The sequence below is a fragment of the Ascaphus truei genome, chromosome 21 (assembly GCF_040206685.1).
Source record: "Ascaphus truei isolate aAscTru1 chromosome 21, aAscTru1.hap1, whole genome shotgun sequence".
Lineage (NCBI taxonomy): Eukaryota > Metazoa > Chordata > Amphibia > Anura > Ascaphidae > Ascaphus > Ascaphus truei.
The window spans coordinates 20,162,325-20,184,201 of record NC_134503.1 but is presented as its reverse complement, the minus strand read 5'-3'; the positions used below and the strand labels follow the sequence as shown (position 1 = coordinate 20,184,201).

Genomic DNA, 21,877 nt, shown 5'->3' with positions numbered 1-21,877 from the left:
CTCTCTCTCTGACCTCACTCTCTCTGACCTCACTCTCTCTGACCTCACTCTCTCTGACCTCACTCTCTCTGACCTCACTCTCTGACCTCACTCTCTCTGACCTCACTCTCTCTGACCTCACTCTCTCTCTCTCTGACCTCACTCTCTCTCTCTCTCTGACCTCACTCTCTCTCTGACCTCACTCTCTCTCTCTCTCTCTCTGACCTCTCTCTCTCTCTGACCTCACTCTCTCTCTCTGACCTCACTCTCTCTCTCTCTCTCTCTCTCTCTGACCTCACTCTCTCTCTCTGACCTCACTCTCTCTCTCTCTCTGACCTCACTCTCTCTCTCTCTGACCTCACTCTCTCTCTCTCTGACCTCACTCTCTCTCTCTCTGACCTCACTCTCTCTCTCTCTGACCCTCACTCTCTCTCTCTCTCTGACCTCACTCTCTCTCTCTCTCTGACCTCACTCTCTCTCTGACCTCACTCTCTCTCTCTCTCTGACCTCACTCTCTCTCTCTCTGACCTCACTCTCTCTCTCTCTGACCTCACTCTCTCTCTCTCTGACCTCACTCTCTCTCTCTCTGACCTCACTCTCTGACCTCACTCTCTCTCTCTCTGACCTCACACTCTCTCTCTCTGACCTCACTCTCTCTCTCTCTGACCTCACACTCTCTCTCTCTGACCTCACACTCTCTCTCTCTCTGACCTCTCTCTCTCTCTGACCTCTCTCTCTCTCTGACCTCTCTCTCTCTCTGACCTCACTCTCTCTCTCTCTCTGACCTCACTCTCTCTCTCTCTCTGACCTCACTCTCTCTCTCTCTCTGACCTCACTCTCTCTCTGACCTCTCTCTCTCTCTCTCTCTCTGACCTCCACTCTCTCTCTCTGACTCACACTCTCTCTCTCTTACCTCACACTCTCTGACCTCACTCTCTCTGACCTCTCTCTCTCTGACCTCTCTCTCTCTCTCTGACCTCTCTCTCTCTCTCTGACCTCACTCTCTCTGACCTCACTCTCTCTCTCTCTCTCTCTCTCTGACCTCACTCTCTCTCTCTCTCTGACCTCACTCTCTCTCTCTCTCTCTCTCTCTCTCTCTCTCTCTCTGACCTCACTCTCTCTCTCTCTGACCTCACTCTCTCTCTCTGACCTCACTCTCTCTCTCTCTGACCTCACTCTCTCTCTCTGACCTCACTCTCTCTCTCTCTGACCTCACTCTCTCTCTCTCTGACCTCACTCTCTCTCTCTCTGACCTCACTCTCTGACCTCACTCTCTCTCTCTCTGACCTCACACTCTCTCTCTCTGACCTCACACTCTCTCTCTCTGACCTCTCTCTCTCTCTGACCTCTCTCTCTCTCTGACCTCTCTCTCTCTCTCTGACCTCTCTCTCTCTGACCTCTCTCTCTCTCTGACCTCTCTCTCTCTCTGACCTCACTCTCTCTCTCTCTCTGACCTCTCTCTCTCTCTGACCTCACTCTCTCTTTCTCTCTGACCTCTCTCTCTCTGACCTCACTCTCTCTCTCTCTCTGACCTCACTCTCTCTCTCTCTCTGACCTCACACTCTCTCTCTCTGACCTCACACTCTCTCTCTCTGACCTCACACTCTCTCTCTCTGACCTCACTCTCTCTCTCTGACCTCACACTCTCTCTCTCTCTCTCTCTCTGACCTCACTCTCTCTCTCTCTCTCTCTCTCTCTCTCTCTCTCTCTCTCTGACCTCACTCTCTCTCTCTCTCTCTCTCTGACCTCACTCTCTCTCTCTCTGACCCTCACTCTCTCTCTCTCTGACCTCACTCTCTCTCTCTCTCTCTGACCTCACTCTCTCTCTCTCTCTGACCTCTCTCTCTCTCTCTCTCTCTGATCTCACTCTCTCTCTCTGACCTCACTCTCTCTCTCTCTCTCTCTCTGACCTCACTCTCTCTCTCTCTCTCTCTCTGACCTCACTCTCTCTCTCTCTCTGACCTCACTCTCTCTCTCTCTCTCTCTGACCTCACTCTCTCTCTCTCTCTCTCTCTCTCTCTCTGACCTCACTCTCTCTCTCTCTCTCTGACCTCACTCTCTCTCTCTTTCTGACCTCACTCTCTCTCTCTCTCTGACCTCACTCTCTCTCTCTCTGATCTCACTCTCTCTCTCTCTGATCTCACTCTCTCTCTCTGACCTCACTCTCTCTCTCTGACCTCACTCTCTCTCTCTCTCTCTGACCTCACTCTCTCTCTCTCTCTCTGACCTCACTCTCTCTCTCTCTCTCTCTGACCTCACTCTCTCTCTCTTTCTGACCTCACTCTCTCTCTCTTTCTGACCTCACTCTCTCTCTCTTTCTGACCTCACTCTCTCTCTCTTTCTGACCTCACTCTCTCTCTCTTTCTGACCTCACTCTCTCTCTCTCTGACCTCACTCTCTCTCTGACCTCACTCTCTCTCTCTCTCTCTGACCTCACTCTCTCTCTCTCTCTGACCTCACTCTCTCTCTCTCTCTCTCTCTCTCTCTGACCTCACTCTCTCTCTCTCTCTGACCTCACTCTCTCTCTGACCTCACTGTCTCTCTCTCTCTCACAGACAGACGGACACTCTCTCTCACAGACACTCTCTCACTCTCTCAGAGACACTCTCTCTCTCTCACACTCTCTCTCAGGGAGGGAGGAAAGGCATGAGATCCGTGCAGGCAGCTCCCTGCACACAGACACACACACACACATAAATACACACACACACACACATAAATACACACACACACACACACATAAAAACACACACACACACACACAAATAAATACACACACACACACAAATAAATACACACACACACAAATAAATACACACACACACAGATACACACACACAGATGCAGATACACACACACAAATAAATACACACAGATACAGGGGGGTGGGGGAGGGTATGGCTGAACTGCCCGGTCTCTGCACGGGGGAGGTCAGTGCTGCGGGGGCCTGTGCCACGTGGGGGAGGGAGGGCCGGTGTGCTGCGGGGAGGGAGGGCCGGTGTGCTGCGGGAAGGGCCGGTGTGCTGCGGGGGAGGGAGGGCCAGTGTGCTGCGGGAAGGGAGGTCCGGTGTGCTGCAGCGAGGGAGGGCCGGTGTGCTGCGGGGAGGGAGGGGAAGGGTGTGAGGCTGCAGTGCTGCTGGGAGACATCTGTCTCCCGGTGCTGCTCCTCCAGCGTGCGCGCCGGGCCTCCCTCTCTCAGCGTCGCTGAGCCGCGCTGCACAGATGCACAAAGCCCCTGCATCTGTAATCAGCGCGGCTATAGTTCCTCCGGCCTGGGACATAGTAAGCGCTTAGGTGCTGCTGCTCGCTGTTGCTTGCTGCCGCTCGCTCTACCAGGAGCTTTTTGCTGTCCTGGCAGAGGAGACAGCAAACGCGCTTGGGAGGCGGGTATCACTGTGTGTGTGTGTGTGTGTGTGTGTGTGTGTGTGTGTGTGTGTGTGTGTGTGTGTGTGTGTGTGTGTGTGTGTGTGTGTGTGTGTATTATATAATATTTTAAAAATTTAAAAAAAAGACGTGAGAATAAATTATTTATTAACATTGTGCAACTTTGATAAATATATTCACACGCACACACCACACACACATCACACACACCACACATACATATATACACCACACATACATATATATACACCACACATATATGTATATATATATATATATATATGTGTATATATATATATATATATATATACATATATATATATACACCACACACATACATATATATATAGATATATATAGATATATACACACACACACACACACACACACACACACACCCCTGCAGCCCGTTTTTCTCACACACACACACACACACACACACCCTGCAGCCCGTTTTTCTCACACACACACACGCTGCAGCCCGTTTTTCACACACACACACACACACACACACACACACACACACACACACACACACACACACACTGGTGTTGCAATGCCAGGCAGGCTGCAGATCGCGGCGCCCCTCTAGCCAAGCGCGCCGCGGCGCACAGTTTGGGAAACACTGCCCTACATCATACACCCAATCACAAGCACGCTGCCTAGGGGTCATATTTTCACTCCTCTCCCACATTCACCACGTAGCTAAAACCTGTCCATTTTTCCTCTGTAACATTGCAAAGATGCCTGCGTGGTTAAGAGTTTTAGCAGGAGAGCGACAGGGGAAAGGGCAAATTGTCGCTGTAGAGGTAAAAGTCATTAACTGCATTTCTTGATAAAATTCTGTATTTAAAAAGGAAAGTATTTTGATATCACAAATTCTGAAGATTAGGTGTCTTTTTTTTTTAATTGAATTTATTTATAACATGGTGAAGAAAAAAGGATACCTGGCGCTCAAAATTACACTGTGTCTATAGGAAACAAAAACCGTCTCTTCAAAATCCCCCAGAGAGTCCAAATCATGAAGTTGATGTCGGAAGGTTTTCTTCACTGCTGCAACGTCCCAATCTACCTGGAATTGATAGAAAAGCACACCATTGCGCAGTATTCCTGGTCTTAATAACTTCCCTTTACATAATATAGGTCCCAATGCAGACTATGCCTACTTACAGGAATGCCTCTTTCTGGATACAGTTGAGACAATCTCTGCTTTAACCCCTTCCGTGTCCACTGGTACCACGAATCCCCCGAGTACTTCCTCTATCCCTTGAAGCTCCGTGGTTCAAGGATCTCCCATACCACACGGACCCCCAGAGAGAGAGAGAGAGAGTGGACAATAGCAAAGATTGCACAAATTTAATTAAAAAACGGCTACAACAAGCCTAAAATACACTTACATGCACTCACATAAAAGCATGTGGTTTAAAACATCATGAGGATGCCGTCCGCAGCTTGTGATGGTACTCCCTTGACCCCTCCGGTTGAGATCCGCACTCTCACTGCTTCTCCTCAGCCGGTCTGACACGCCTGTGTCCCTCACTTATTTGGCTGCGTTCCTGTACACAGCGTTCACTATTCTTATTTATAACATGTTTTACCAGGAAGTAATACATTGAGCGTTCCGTATCATTTTCAAGTCATTTATTTTTTCAATAGAAATATCAAGAAATTCCAAGTCGGGAAGGGCATCTAGTGAGTTTTTGCAAAAAATGCACTTAATGAGTTTTACCTCTACTTTACTTTCATGTCTGTAGTATGTATACCCATCATGTCTCCTGTTACATTGTCATATGTATTAGTGCTGTGAAGCGCAATACAAATAAAGGTATATGTGTGTACACACCCCCACACACAAATCACGCACACCCTACACGCGTGCCCCACACACCACACCCCCCACACACATGCGCGCCCCACCACCACACCACACGCACGCACCCGCGCCCCACCACCACACCACACACCCGCGCACACCCCTCTCCCCCACTCGCACACACACGCCACACCACACACACTGAGATTGAGCTCTGACACCCCTTATCAGAGATTAGTGAATACCGACCTCAGTTCCTTTTGAAAACCCAGCTGCTTGTTGTTGCAATCCTGATTAACCCTTTATTCTGATCATTTTTGCCATACAGGTTATTTCCGTGAATAACACTGCACTGACTAGTGATTTACAGAAGTGTTTAAATGGGAAATGTAGAAATGATAGAACAGCATTGCACAATATTGAGTTGTAAGCAGGAGTGGATAAAAGGCAACAGATGCATTTGTTTCTAGCACTGTTGTGTACTTAATGCTGTACATATAATCCTGGCACAACTTATTTCTGCTCCAAAGAGCTTCCAATCTAATGTTTGGTGGTAGATGCACAAGGATATAACATTACATTGTATGTCTAGCACAATGTTCACCTACTTCAGAGACCAGTTTTGTACCCTGCTCATTGGGTTGTAAATAGTTATATTCCTAAAATTTGAACCAACCCCAGTTAATATGGCTGCTAAGCCTCCAAACTTGGTAACATTTCCAGGCCAGAAAGCCCTAGGAGACGCTTGAGATAAGGTGGTTTCTTAGAGAAGTCTTTTTAAAGTCTGCATGAAAGACACCTCTGTGCTGCATTGCGGTTTGGAATAAGCAGAAGAGGCTACCATGTGAACGCTGTACTGCAGGACTTAGGCCTTTCTAAATAAGAACATTAAAACAAAGTTAGAAATGCCAATGAAAAATAAAATTGGTGATCTGCATTAGTGTTGAGCTCACCTGTGAGAGGTCGTTTCTCAGGTAACCTTCAGCTTTTATGGTACAAGCAGGGACCTTCCCGGTGAGTCAGTCTTTAATGTTTCTTTCCTGTTCACATCAGCTGACGGCAGAAACGGTCTTTGTAATTGCCCTGAAGCCAAACACTTTTCATGTGTCTAATTACAAGGATGCCCCCTCGGGTGTCCTTAAAGTGCTAAGAAGTAGGTAGAACTGGAATGAGTGACTAGTCCTGCAATGCGTTCAACTGACATTGCTATGCGGAGTCCTAATCCTCTCCTTATTTAATAGCAGCAGGCGATGAGTTACATTCAATTTGAAAGCACTAAGGCCAATTTAAGGTGCGGTTATTGCTACTAGAGTGGGATGGTACCGGTGGGTTACATAGAATGACACGGATAACTTTGGGTACATTTTTATTGAGTCCCCATATCTCGAGTGATGTATTATTTGTTCTTGCTGCATTTGTTTTATTCTGAATCTTAACTCGAGGTTTCCTCCATGGGTTTAGTTCACTGATGTATAGTTTTACTTATTACCATATATGAGGTGTAAGATTTTGTAATTGACCTATAGTAACACAGTGTCTTTTCTCCGGCAGATGACCATTTCTTTCGATGAGCAGAACATCCACACCATGTTCGAGTACCCCTCTGAGAACTCGCTGGGTGAAGATACTGGGGAAGAGGAGACCGAGGGGTCTGGTTCAGAATCGGAGGAAGACGATCAACCCCAAAATCTCTTCCTCCCGCGTGCCTCCTTAATCAGTAGCACATCCTCCAGCAGTTCCCTGCGAGCAAACGCATCAAACTCAGGTGACGCGCAATATTTATTATCCATAGTAAAAAATATGGCAAACAGACTAGGGAGAACGCAACCGCCTGACGCGTTTTGCTACCAAAGTGGAGCTTCATGAGTCATGGATGATTTTTAATGACGGTGTTATGTTACAAGTGCAATCCCACGTAGAGGGTCAAACAACCTTTTGGTTGTCAGTATAACAATCTAATTGTTGTCTTTTTTTTTTAAGCGAATCTAACTGCTAAAAGCAAATGTTTTGGCTTCTTTTATTTCTTTGGATTTCCAAAGAAACAAATTGCATTGCAAATGACCTTTTCTTAGAGGCTTATGAAAATGGAGTGTTTGTTGATCAAGTGTCATCTTGCGCTCATTCCCCTCACCCACCCTGGTCTTTACCCTCAGCCCCCCCCCCCCCCGGTCTTTTCCAGAGAGCCAATAAAAAATGGAAAGGTGAACGAGGATGGCGCTCTGTCTGTGCAAACACTTGTTTAAGGCCTGGTCCCCGCTGGCTACTGCAGCGCCCGCTGTGGCGGACGCTGCAGAGACAAGATACGCCTCAATGGGGCCGGGCCCGCTGCGTGGGGGGGGCTCTGCGTTGCGCGGTGAGATTTTCCAGCCTGCAAGAAAATTGTGAGGGGAACTAGCGACGGAGTGCTAGGCCACGCCCCCCGGCTGTTCAGCCAATGAGGTCGAACCTGCCGGGTGACATCACGCCCCCCCCCCTGTCTTTCCCCCTGCGGCTCTCTGCAGACCGGGGAATTTGGCTGCACGCGCCGCCAGCCTCGCAGGCGCGCGTGCAGCGCAGGCACTGGGGCCGGAGCCTAACACACTGCCATTAAGCAATAGGGAGCAGCCAGAGGAAACCAAACCCCTCCCAAGTCTCAACTCCCCGCGTTTACTAACTAACTTTAACACAGGATTGAAACATATTTGCATGTCAGATTTTGGTTAAAAAATAAATTTAAAAAAGTAATCACCCAGATTTCACCCTTTAAACATGTCACCGTCATTAGTACACTTTTGTCTGCGGAGGGATTGCCCCGTTATACCCTATATTTATTTACATAAGCGGAATTATGGGTGATTTTTTTTCTGTGGAAAAATACCTGCTGTAGGTTACAGAGCAAGGAGGATGCGGCATTGTTACCTTTACTATCAGAGGCATCGTTACCTTTACTATCGGAGGCATCGTTACCTTTACTATCGGAGGCATCGTTACCTTTACTATCGGAGGCATCGTTACGGAGGCATCGTTACCTTTACTACCAGAGGCATTGTTACCTTTACTACCAGAGGCATCGTTACCTTTACTACCAGAGGCATTGTTACCTTTACTACCAGAGCATTGTTACCTTTACTACCAGAGCATTGTTACCTTTACTATCAGAGGCATTGTTACCTTTACTACCAGAAGCATTGTTACCTTTACTATCAGAGGCATTGTTACCTTTACTACCAGAGGCATTGTTACCTTTACTATCAGAGACATTGTTACCTTTACTACCAGAGGCATTGTTACCTTTACTACCAGAGCATTGTTACCTTTACTACCAGAGCATTGTTACCTTTACTATCAGAGGCATCGTTACCTTTACTACCAGAGGCATTGTTACCTTTACTACCAGAGGCATTGTTACCTTTACTACCAGAGGCATTGTTACCTTTACTACCAGAGGCATTGTTACCTTTATTACCAGAGGCATTGTTACCTTTACTACCAGAGGCATTGTTACCTTTACTACCAGAGCATTGTTACCTTTACTACCAGAGCATTGTTACCTTTACTATCGGAGGCATCGTTACCTTTACTATCGGAGGCATCGTTACGGAGGCATCGTTACCTTTACTACCAGAGGCATTGTTACCTTTACTACCAGAGGCATTGTTACCTTTACTACCAGAGGCATTGTTACCTTTACTACCAGAGGCATTGTTACCTTTACTATCAGAGGCATTGTTACCTTTACTACCAGAGGCATTGTTACCTTTACTATCAGAGGCATTGTTACCTTTACTATCAGAGGCATTGTTACCTTTACTACCAGAGGCATTGTTACCTTTACTACCAGAAGCATTGTTACCTTTACTACCAGAGGCATTGTTACCTTTACTATCAGAGGCATTGTTACCTTTACTATCAGAAGCATTGTTACCTTTACTATCAGAGGCATTGTTACCTTTACTACCAGAGGCATTGTTACCTTTACTACCAGAGGCATTGTTACATTTACTACCAGAGGCATTGTTACCTTTACTATCAGAGGCATTGTTACCTTTACTACCAGAGGCATCGTTACCTTTACTACCAGAGGCATCGTTACCTTTACTACCAGAGGCATTGTTACCGTTACTACCAGAGACATTGTTACCTTTACTATCAGAGGCATTGTTACCTTTACTACCAGAGGCATTGTTACCTTTACTACCAGAGGCATTGTTACCTTTACTACCAGAGGCATTGTTACCGTTACTACCAGAGGCATTGTTACCGTTACTACCAGAGGCATCGTTACCTTTACTACCAGAGGCATTGTTACTGGCTCTTCTCACTGCAATATATGTTGTAACATTTGATGTCTGATGTTAAGATTCCTATAGAGCGAGTCAGATCACCTGGCATTAAAATGCACCATCCCACTTCAGACCGCAGCTCCTACATCACACATACTTACACACATCTGCATAGCCTGCCTCCAGGCTGTAAGGTAATACGCACTTCTGTACTGGTCACTGGTATGCTGTTTGTGCACACCAGCACTGGAGTGGTTTACGACGTGTGAGTGAACTGTGCCCTGAGTCTTGAGAGTTACACCATTTAAAGCAGCAATATCGGTTTTGCTTTTATGTTTTATTTTTTATTACAGGATTGAAGCAGGGGGTTCATCGGAGCTGAACTGTGTTAATTTCAGCTCTGGAGACTCCATTCTTCCAAAGATACTTATCTCCGTTAGGGTGCCGGTATCTCTGCAGTCAGAGAAACTGTGCGCCTAACTTAATGGTGCCGTTTTAAATGTCCCGTATCATGTGACATCCGTTGCGGCTTTCTGTTGGCCCATGTGACCGGGATATTTAAACTGAAGAGGTACTGGCATCCCCTACAGAGGTAAGAATCTCGGGGAGCAGGGGGTTCCTGGGGAGCAGGGGGGTCCTGGCACTCAAGTCAACACAGTTCAGCTTTGGAACCTATGCTAAATTCAGACGGCAGATACTTTATCCTATATCCGTTCTTACAGTATATTAATCCAGGGGAAGGCAATCAAATAACCCCAGTGAACTACCATCCAATGCTATCTCATAAGGGGAAAATAAATTCCTTCCTGACTCCAATAATTGTCAATGCGATAACTCCCTGGATCAACATCCTTCCCATGTTTACTTATTTGGTAATATATATATTTTTTTTAATTTAAAGAAAATGAAACCCGTATGCTGCTTTAACGTCACAACAAGGCTGTTAAAAAGTTGATTCCTTATAAACCTTTTTAGAACTACTAATTAGAGAGCAGAGCCACAACATCCATCATTTTATTGACGTCTTTACTGTACATCCTACCGGATTTAATTGGTGGTGAACAACCTGCAGCTCCGACTGTGTAAATATAAGGCATTTTAAAGCTGAACTTGAGAACCTTAATTTACTGCAGCCCTGTGTTTAAATGGAAATATAATCTGTATTTTCTGTACTTCCTCATCCCGGGCTTTGTGGTACAAGTTGTGTAATGCAGCCGGCCAAATCTCTAGGGAATCCAGCTTGAAAATGGGTGGGAAGCCTGACCTCTTAGCATGCGATAACCCAGAATCCATTGTAAGGAGGAGTCAACATGAGAAGTTTCTCCCCCCCTTGTTTTAATTGACTCGATATCCGCTCTCGATTTTGACTTTGCCAATGCAATTTTCCTCATCTGTTTGAGAAGTACTAAATACTTTAAAGATCTGAAGAATAGTTATTGCTTAATGACCCTTTGTGGTTACAGTAACTAGATGCGGCTGGCAACGCCTGATTAAGGCAGTACAAGGCAGCAAAGTATATTGCAAATCCCATCAAACAAAAGCACACACGGGATAAGAATACTTGACCAAATGAGTGACAATCTCCTTCGTTTTTTGCTGGGATCTTAGCTACTGTATGTGATCTCCCTGTGTATAATGAGATGGTGTCCGCCAAAACCCATAAGTGCTGTAACAGTTATCCTCTCTACGTCACTGTCATCGTACTTATGGGCTCACAAGCAGTATGGTAGGAGTGCATATTTCTTGAGTTGAGGAGGTCCCAGTGGTAAGAGTAGTCCTGCTATGTGGAACCCCCGGGTGAGTGGAAGGATAGACAGACAAAAGGTAATTATCAAAAAGTATTTTCTGCAAGAGTGCCCTTCAAAGGCATACATGTTAGGGGGCCTGCTACCTAGCTTGTCTTAAATGCCAATGTACAGTATCTATCTCATTCAATGATGAGGTTATTTTTTTAGCCTTCGGAACTTAAATCATGAAGATAATGGCTTCATTTGGCGTACAGTGATAAACTAAATACTGTATATGTAGTGTTTACTGGCATCTTGATATCTAACTGTTGCTATTAATAGCCCCCATGACACACACCATATCACCGATAAAGTGCCAATTGTGCCCCAAAGTCTTCCTCTTCAGTGACTACTTCTGCTCTTAGCCTGCTGTAGTTTAGATCGACAAGCATACTGTAAAGCTGCCAAATGTCCTGTTTTGTGAAGGTCGTTACAGATGCACAAATAGGCCAACATTAACTATAGACTGCATTACAGCCTTCCTAAGATCACCAAATGTGTTTTCTGTGTGAAGAAGGGATCAATATTACATTTTTAGAGCCACCTCTTACGGTCTCTAGTATATTAAAGATTAAGACCGATTTAGGTTTTAATGTCATTTTTGTTTTTTTCTTTGCCACATCTGGTACTGTACGGTCCCACAAGTGCACAGCATTTGCTTTGATATCTAGACCGCCATATGTTGTAGCTATCCAAAGAACATTGGTGTAAATAGTCTCCTATTTTACAGGTCTATCCAACTACACTCCCAAACACTCCGTAGAGTACAGCAAATGGCAGGAGAAGAAGTATGAGGAGAAGCCATCGAAGGTGGGGCCAGCCTCCCCGGACAACAAGCCACCGAGGGAGGACATGGTAATACATCGGTTCACATCACCCCACCTCTTTCTTGAGTATCTTCAATACTGTAGTTAAGTTTTCTGTTGCTGGCATCTGGAAGATGTAAAAGACTGATGGCTTGACTCCATTGAAACCAATTAAGATTATCCTGAAATGCTTAATCTTTGTTTTAATACATCCATTTGTAATATAAGACTAAGGGGTATAGATATATCTTTGCACCGTATTCAGTTATAAAAACAGACCTTTTATTTTTCGTCATATCTTGCAGAAAAATCACTAAATTTTCCTGAAAATGTGAGCAATTATACCGTAGGTCTATTACAGGAGATTATTTGATAATCTAATAAATATTCTTTGGAAGTGGTGATGGCGTGATGACCTCATCAAGTGCATAGTTACAAAACAGTGTTCAGGCAAGAAGATAAATGTTATAAAGTGCTGGAGAAAGAGCAAGCATTATGTTCAAAACACTTAATGTTTCCTGATAAAGGAAGGTCGCTAGGAGGACTGAAAAAATTATTCGTAAAACAACGTATCGTTCAGGCGTGGGAGCAGCTGGATCAGCGCGTTATTGATTGTTATGCAAGCCAGATAGTGGCGTTCTCGTCTTCAGGCGCTTGTTTCAGCAGAGGGACATTGTGAACACACACTTTGAACTCAAACTTTAGAATAATTTAAGTGTTTCAGATTCGATTACAACAGTTTAACACATTTACGAGCTACGATATAAAAACTCCCATTTCTCGTTTAATGAACATAAACCTAGCGCAGTGTATCTGTTACTTGTTAACTACTGTAAGTGGATGTCACTATATTATGTCAACATCAGTTGATTGTCTACATTGTACTTCTTATATAGTGTTAACCTACTTAACATACCTACAATTGTGCAAATTGTTATGGGGATTGAGCGAGAATATATAAAATGTGATGAAAAACGAAAGGGGCCCTTTTTTTCCGCTGAACACAGTGTATATAAATATATATCACATGAAGGTCAGAGTAAAGATCAAGCATTTTGTTATAGTAACAAATGATTCAGAACATTTTCAGTTAATGTGCCACTTTCTTGTACATCATGGGATTTATCGATCAGACGTAAATATTCTAGATTCCTTTTGGAATTTCAAAACCACCTCTATTCTAAAACCTTTCTCCATATTTGCAGCTCACCCCAGCCGATAGCAGCTCCCTCACCGACTTCAGCAGCGAACCTGCCCTGTATTTCTAGAATTCACGGTATGAGCACTGAATGAAAATGTACAAGACTTCACAGCACTCCGTGCTCTAGGAAAAGCACCTTCAAGAATGTTATCACTGCCCGACTTGAATCCTACACCGTAAAGAAGCTTCTACTGTACTTATGACAATCTGGTCCATTTGTGGTACAGGCATGAACATCACTTTGACCATGCTGCAAAGGATCTTGGGGAAACTACTTAGTTGCATTATGAACATTTGAAGACTCCTTTGACTTCTTGAAACAGAAGCTTCCTAATTTACAGCACACCTGGTGTCTAAAACCAGCATGAAAATGCCACAGTGAAACATCCTTTTAGATGTTGGCAATGTAATGCATACTAATGCATTTCCAAGAACATCTGTCTGTTTAATATAGGCTTATATTTCAAGTAGGCCATTGTAAAAATGGCAGCTTCTCATGCAACTCTCGCTGAAACTAAATCAGTGGAGCTTTGTTAATTATATTAATTAACAAGCTGCATGTTTTGAGAATTGGAAAGTGTATGATTGTTGTACTGTTTCATGGGCTGTCTTCTATCTAGAAGTTGAAGATGGCTTAAGTCTGTCTGTTTAGTTGTTTTGGTGGGCAAGTTTTCTTCAGCTAATCGATTAAATTTATTTACGTCGGTCACATTGTTCTACCCTTTGGATTGTGTTGTATGATTGAAACTGATGTGCATGTGATGTTGGAAGCTACTCTATGCACTAAAAGCTGGTCTTGTTTTAGAAGTAGTTTGGCTGTGATACTGGGGTAGAAGAAGCGGTTAACCCATTATATGTCTTTTGGGGGGCAAGTATAGTAAATAGGAGTTGATAGTTTAGCTGAGCGGATAGAAGAAGTCGCCTGAAGATCACTACTCAACTTAATAACTAAGCAGATTCTATCAAATGTACTGTGGATTGCAATGGGGCCTTTATTAGAGGTCCTTGTAATACAATACATATTAACTGTTTAACATTGTAATGCCCATTATTCAGTACTTACCAGGGTTTTGGGTGTGTTAACAAATACGGTTTCATAGTTCATTGAAGTCAATAACAGCATTAAAGATGGTGTTCAGGGATTCTTTATCGTTGTGACTTCTGGTCTTCACAATTTTTATTCCCCCTCCCCCTCCTCTGTTTAAAGCAAGTGTATACTTAGCACTGTTTTACTAATATCCGCCGGGTGTGACTAATTCAAAACAAGCTGTAGGTGACCTTCATAGTGTACGGTTACAAGGGTAAAGTACTGCTATTTGCACACCAATAGTTGAGTAAACCAATAATACAGGGTGTCCCAAAATGAATTTACTAAAAATAAAGTTATTCAACTATCTTTTTGGGACACCCCGTACTTATGCGTAGAGGTCCCTTTTAACCAAATTGTATGTCTTGGGGGGGTGGGGGGGGGAAAGAGGGGTATAATAGTGTATAATGGAAACCTTCCAATACGGGTGGCATGGAGGATGTCCAATGTGCTGTCCGATGCAACAAAGAAAAAATGAGCTATAGCTAAAGAGATCACTGTAGAAGTTATAGCCTGTTATATTATGGACCAAAATATCAGCAAATTTCCACACTCCAAAGAGGCATCCTATGTGAAGGTCCCTCCTGCATTACAATGCTATAGACTTGTCCTCTTGTATGCCGGTTATCCACGATCGTTCAGCTTACACTCCATTTAAACACAGACACTCCTCACTGTGTGACAGTTTGCACAACGTTTCTCTCTTCACCAGCTAATCATGTTTGTATATTTAGGGAATCTTCACTGGATAGTAGTCCTATTTTTATGTTTATAGAAGAAAAAAAAAGTCTTGCTTTAAAAATAAAGATCTAATATAATGAATTTATATGCAGTGATGATATAGCTGTTGCCTCCAGGAGAGGCTTATTTGCAAAGCTTTAGGAATATACGTTGTCCCTCTGTAAGTTAGTTTATCCTGGGGCTTCTAGCTTGAAGACTTGATCTGAACTTGCAGGTTATAAGGAGGCCCTTGGACATATCTACTTAGCCGCCACAAGGCACCTTCTCGCGCTGAAACGCACCTTACAGCCCATTCAAGTTCATGAGCTGTAGGAGTTTTACAGCAGAAGACTGCTTAATAAATATGGGCCTTCATCCCTTTGCTTTGCCCTTCTGGCAACAATATGTTGCTGGTCCCTCTGGCAGCTAAAGGGGTTATTTTTCTTAAGTAAACTTAAGAGGAGGCAAGCACAACAATGTCATGAAAACGACTAGGCTTCTATCGCGTTCTGACCGATGAGGGGTTAACCCTTTCACCTAAACATTCCCAGTCTGTCCCCAATGTGTCTCTTCTCTCCCCCCCCCCTCGATTTTTGGGACATTTAAAATGTGAGCCCACTTTAGCACTTTGTTTTCTAGATTGTCCTTAGACCTTCTATATTGAGCATTTGATCATATCGGCTACAAATCCATGCGTTCTGATTGGGGGGAAATAGCCGCTTTGGTCTAAAACCTAAAAGGTAACATTATCGTGCATAGAGGTTTAAAGTCGGGATAGAAATGACCAGACTACTCAAAAATCCATTCCATTTATAACATTTTTCGACATATGTCATAATATGGCGACTAAAATCCAATTCTCCTGGCTGCACAACTGGTGCAAACGACCTCACCATCTTTGATAGGAATGATGATGATGGGGGGGGGGAGGAAATGTAATTTCTAATCCCTCGTATTAACCCGTACACTCCTTGACCAGCCACTAACTGGTCCTCTCCAGCAGCTGCTGGAGATCTTTTGGAAGGATCTCTTCTATTGTTCAGCCTTACAACTACAGTTCCTTCAGGGTCCTGTTTTGGGGTACGTGTGGCTATACTGAACATGTTCCTGGTGTCTATATCTAAAACCTTTGCATTTGCAGTATTGCCTGCTGAAATACAGTGTCATGGTGATTAACCCCGTCCTTGTTTTCGAACTCTAATGCGGGTGTGGTAGGGGGTTACTGTAGTCCGACATTTCTTTGAGAAGTAGGACTTGATAGACCAGGACTTGGCTAGGATCTCATAATGACATGGCAGTTTATTGAGATTATGCCACGACCTTGAAGTCCCTATAACATATTAATGGCGATGGGAGCTTGAAGCTACCTGCTTTTTAGGAGAGATGATAAATCAGTGGGTTTTTTGTTTTTTTTAAATGCTCATAATATTAGTACCCATAATACCACAAAACTAGAACTAAACAAGCTCTGGTTTTATACTTGAGAACTGCCAGGTTACAAGAGAACTACAGGTAGTGTGATTGGGACATGTTAGAAAACAAATACCTCCGAAAGATTACTAATATAGGGACGTGTAGTAGTTGTGATTGTGATGTTAGGATGGAAAAAATTGGATTAGTTTACATTTTTAATAGCCATATTTGAAGAAAAAAAAATGTGGGCATATCTTGTGAATGGCGATGCCTTTTTATAAAGATCTAGTTTCAACATGAGCTTTACAGATCTCACACGTGTCTTCTGCTACAAAGCTATTGAAACAGTTCACTATTTGCAAAAAAAAAAAAAAAGCTCCTTTAACCCTTTGGGGGCAGTATTCCATGTGTAGGGAGGGACGCCACTTCACAGCGTAAGAGAGCTTAAGACATCTGCCACTTGCCCTGGAATAATTCCGACTCCCGTAACCGCTTGTGTCTTAGTAACTAGAATTGAACAGTCTCGGGTGAATGGAAGTTACTGCATCAGTAACTCCTTGGCTGCCAGCACGGTCTGCAATGCATTGCATAGCAATATGGTGTAAGCCTTTCTGGCAGCAAAGGGGGTTACGCCTGGGATGTTTCCCCTGGTAGCTAAAGGTGTATTCGTTACCTCGCTGCTCTCACTATTGCTTAGTGGGGTTAGGGCAGGGGTAGCCAACTCCAGAGCTCAAAAGCTACCAACTGGTCAGTTTTTCAGGATATCCCTGATTCAGCACAGGTGGGTCCATCAGTGCTGAAGCAGGGATACTCTGAAAAACTGACCTGTTGGTAGCTCTTGAGGACGGGAGTTGGCTACCCCTGGGTTAGATACTCAAGCCCAGTGCACCCTGTTTGCATATCCTCAAATGGGATCACTTGTTACCCATGTGTTATCTCGCCTCACTCCCGATTGCATAGTGCGGTTAGAGACCGGTACAACTTGTCGGGGTATCCTCATATTAGATGGAAGCCACAAATAAATAAACACTTGGGCACAGCAGAGCAAGATTAATTTCCATGTCTATTAGTTTATTTTTAAAGCCTTGTACCCAGAGGTGATTCACCTGTTGCAAAGTGTATGTAAAAGACTGATTTGCATTCAGTTATTGTTATTTCAAAGCATCTCTAATACTGGTACACACTGATTTTTCTCTACAATGCAACATCTGAAAGCCTCAATCTACATAGCACTGCATAACTCCCCCCTTCCCCAATCAACCTTCCAATTGTTTGGGATTTAAACTCAATTAATTTAATCTTCACATAATATTTAATAAGGGGGGGGGGGGGGTTAGAGTCTTCTGCTAACAAACCGATGAGTAAGGATAACATCATTACGGCATAACTTTATCCATATTAATTGGCTTGGGCTAATGATAATGAATACGACCATGTAGCCTATATGTTTGGCAAGGACTTATTTGGGTCTTTCATGTATGACGGAGAAGATACACGCCCTTTTTACCAATGTATAAAAGGTTAAAAAAATATATATATTTTTTTTTAATTATTATTTTGCTGCTTTCAGACAAAAAAAGTACTCGGGCAATACTGCTGCCTCTTTCCTGCGGGAAATGTGATGATTGTTATAGAATGTTTTCCATGGACACAATAGCTTCTCTCCAACCATTACTTGGTCTAATATGGTTTGCCCTATTCTGTCTCATCAAGCTGTCCTCCCTGAGTTTATCATTCGCTTTCGTCAGAATATATATTTCCGTAAAAGAAAATATTTTGCACTTGATTTTCATAATGTTTATAAAAACAATTAATATATATATCACAGATAACGAATCTATAACTTTAGATGTTCTTCTTATAAATTTGCCGGCTCTGGTTATGTGGCCAAAATCTGTATTTGTTTTTGTTTTTCTCCATTCTTTGTTGTGATAAACTCTGGAATCATTTTCTCGTCTTGGCTATCGATTCTGTTTTGTAAATGGTTGTCGATTTTTTTTTTTCACTCGTAACTTTTGCTGACTGTAACTGGATACAGCACTTATGTAGTTGTACCCAATGGGTTCAATAAATATTTTCACTGCAGGAAAATTAAAAGAAATACTTTCTGATTTGTGTTTTTTTCCCCCTCCATTGTCTTGCCTTTTTGTTACTACTTAATAAATATATCCAGTGCCATGTGCACACGTGGTGTACAAACTAAAAAAATCAGGTTTGGCACCTTCACCCAGGGGATGCGCAAACTTCCTTGGCTGCACCCCCCTGCCTGCCCTGGGTCGGCTCCCCCCCTTCCTTGAATGCCACCCGCGACATCATTTGACGCCGTGTTACCATGGCGACGGCATCAAATGACGTTGTGACGTCACGCGAGACCGGGTAAGTGAATTTACAGAATAGTGCCTCTATAACCACCGCACCCCCTTAAAATCTGTCATGCACCCCCCCCCCCCCAGTTTGCACACACCTGCCTTAACCAACCGCAATATATCCCTTTTTAATCTGGGATGGGTTGTCCGTTTTAAGAGCATTGTACATTTTTTTTTAATACATCAGTTCTGTAGTGTTGGATAATACAGCATGAAAAAAAATCAACTCAATTTCATTTTTAATGAGTTAATGTACTGTACTGAGCACCCGTTTCTGTGGTTGCTATAGCAGGCTCTGGCACACACCTTTTTTCAGCCTGGCCATGCAAGAGCTTTGGTAACAAATTTTCACAAAACAGAGGAGACTGTCCGAGTTGAAAGATGTAGCAATAGATACCGTTACCCTTCGTAATATAAGGATATATTATAGTTGTTGCGTTCCACTGCCTGAAGGATTAGTTGAAAAGCGACCATTATGGGAACCCAAAGAGCAGGACATTCGCTGATGGATCATATGAAAAGGGATCCATCTGCAGCTTTGGTCATTGGTTTTCATGAAAGGTAATCAAGCTCACCATATTTACGAAGTAACTTAAAAACAAATATTATATTTTAAAGGCATTAAATCACCCAGATGTAACACTTAATAAACAAGTCCCTGGTATACATTGGTCCAAGGACGGATTTGCCTTCTTAAATAAACTATAGATCTGGAACAGTGAACCCTGCCTTGAAAAGCCGGGCTAGATGAGATATGCGTCTCAATACACATATTGCTGCATGTAGGGGTCCTTCTAATAACTTGCATTTGCGGTATAGCTGTTTCCAGGAAGTAATGTCTGATGATAAATGTGATCTGGTTAGAGGAGCTGCTATCACCTCCTGCAAATCACATGACCTCGGATTTAGTTACACAATGCAAACCATTACAACACAGCTGAGGAAGAACATACATTGGAGGTTGTGCAAAGGAGGTGATGGTGTATGATCTACAGCAGGGGGTGTTCTGCAATGACAACTGTCCCAGAAACGCGTTGGAAGACAGACACTTGTGCTGAAGTTGGGATCGCTTTAAAACCTAACTGGTTGGGGGGGTGGCCTTGAGGACAGGAGTTGAGCACCCCTGGTTTACAGCATGAGACTATCAGAAAAGACTTAAAGCTGCAGTTCAGTCAATATCCTACATGTGTGGTTTTTTTTAATAAATCAGTTCTGTAGTAAGAAAAAATACTTTTAGCATTTTCTGTTTTTAAAAAAACAACTTTGAAAGACCAATTTTCTTGTATTCTATTTTAACAGCCATTTGCTAAGGCACTGCCCCTTCATGTCCTGTCACAAGCCCTGGCACACCCCTTTGTCAGCCCTGCCCTCCCTCTAGCACATGTCGGTGCAGGAGTGCTCATGAATATTCATGAGCTTCCACTGAGAGACAGAAGCAGAAGAAAAACAGATCCCTTCACTAATTATGTCACCAAATTTCGCCTATCAATACATGGAGAACGAATTGACCTGCAGCTATACAGTTCTTTAGGTAATTAGAGATTGCCCACATAAAACTATTTAAGTAAAAAAATAAATTAAAAAACAAAAACAAAAAAAAGACTGAACTGCAGCTTTAAGGATCATAATATGTATGGCTTAGAGCAGGGGGGCGCAAACTTTTTTCCCTGCGCCCCCCTGCCGGCTGTCCCCTCACTCCCGCGCCCCCCTCCCAACCCCAACTTACCCGCGCTCCGGCGTAATGACGTCACGTTGCCATAGCAACGTGACGTCACATGACCTCGCGGCGTCATTTTGACGCCGCGTTGCCATGGCGACACAGGGAGGAAGCCGCCGGAGCCACGGTAAGTTAGGTTTACAGAGGCCCTGCAGCTCCCCCGGCACTTAATTCAAGTGCCTTCGGGAAGCGCGCGGGGCCTCTGTAAACCCCGCGCCCCCCGTCGGCAGTGTCGCGCCCCCCCTGGGGGTCGCGCCCCACAGTTTGCGCACCGCTGGCTTAGAGGATGGGGGGGGATATGACTGAAACGGTGAAAGCATTTCTGCAAGGTACACCATTTTTCAAAGAAAGAAGTGTTAGAAGGAGAGGACATGTGCTGAAGCTAAAGGGGTGTAGGCTGAAGGGAAATCTGAGGAAGAACTGCATGGAAAGTGTGGTGGGTTTGTAGCCTCTTAACAGGTGATAGGGGCTAATACAGTAAGAATGCAAACATGTTTTGGATAGGTATAAGGCTATCCTGAATATGAAACAAAGCAAAGGATCACATATGGTCTGAGGTTTTACAGCAGATGATAAGAACCATTTGGCCACTCCTTGGCCACCAATTTTATCTGCTGGCAAATATGTTTTTATGACGGCAGTTTTAACTTGGAGGCAATTTTTTTTTGTATTGTTTGTCCGCGTGTGTGCAATCGGCTCTTTCCAACTGCACATGCGATTGGCTCTTTCATACCGTGCACGCACGATCGGCACTTGCCGGCTGCTCGTGAGCATGTGCGGCGGCGAAATGTCAGTCGACATGCGCGGCTGCAAAAATATGTATTGTTCGAGCTAGAGAGCGGGCCGCCAAGAGCGCGGGCGCCCGGGCTATAGCGTCGCCCCTGTAATGAGCGCACAGATACAGCAAAGCCAGATAACGTGTATTGTTGATACTTTAACAAGGAGAATATGCCCTTAATCTTCACACGTGCATTGCACAATGGTAATCGGGTTCTACATCAAATAGTGACGTGTTTTCATCTTTTTAATCGGTTGTGTCCCTTTATTCCAGCGGTGTGCAATCTTTCCAGCGTGCGCCCCCCTTCCTGCTTCCCTCCCTGGTTGCGCCCCCCTCCCTTACCTCCTTTCCTGCTCCCTGGCGTCACGTCGCCGAAGGTAAGTGAAGTTGATGAGGCCTCACGTGATCCCCCTGCATTAATTAAAATGCCTTGGGAGAAGAGCGAGGGGCCTCTGCAACCGCCGAGCCCCCCCCCCCCCTGAACAATCTTGCGTGCCCCCCAGTTTGCGCACCGCTGCCTTATTCTATACAGGGTGAAAGTGCTGATCCGGTGCTGTCGCTCAG

At 44.1% G+C, this 21,877-nt stretch overlaps 1 protein-coding gene across 1 annotated transcript in view; it reads left to right on the top strand.

Moving 5' to 3' along the window:
* TPRN (taperin) overlaps window positions 1–18,563 on the top strand; it is a 70,829-nt gene extending 52,266 nt beyond the window's left edge. The window contains exons 2-4 of the mRNA XM_075579277.1: window positions 6,728–6,941; window positions 11,956–12,080; window positions 13,237–18,563. Of these exons, the coding sequence (XP_075435392.1) occupies window positions 6,728–6,941; window positions 11,956–12,080; window positions 13,237–13,299 (402 nt within the window). The 3' untranslated portion in view covers window positions 13,300–18,563. The remainder of the gene's footprint in view (window positions 1–6,727; window positions 6,942–11,955; window positions 12,081–13,236) is intronic.
* The last annotated feature ends 3,314 nt before the right edge of the window (window positions 18,564–21,877 follow it).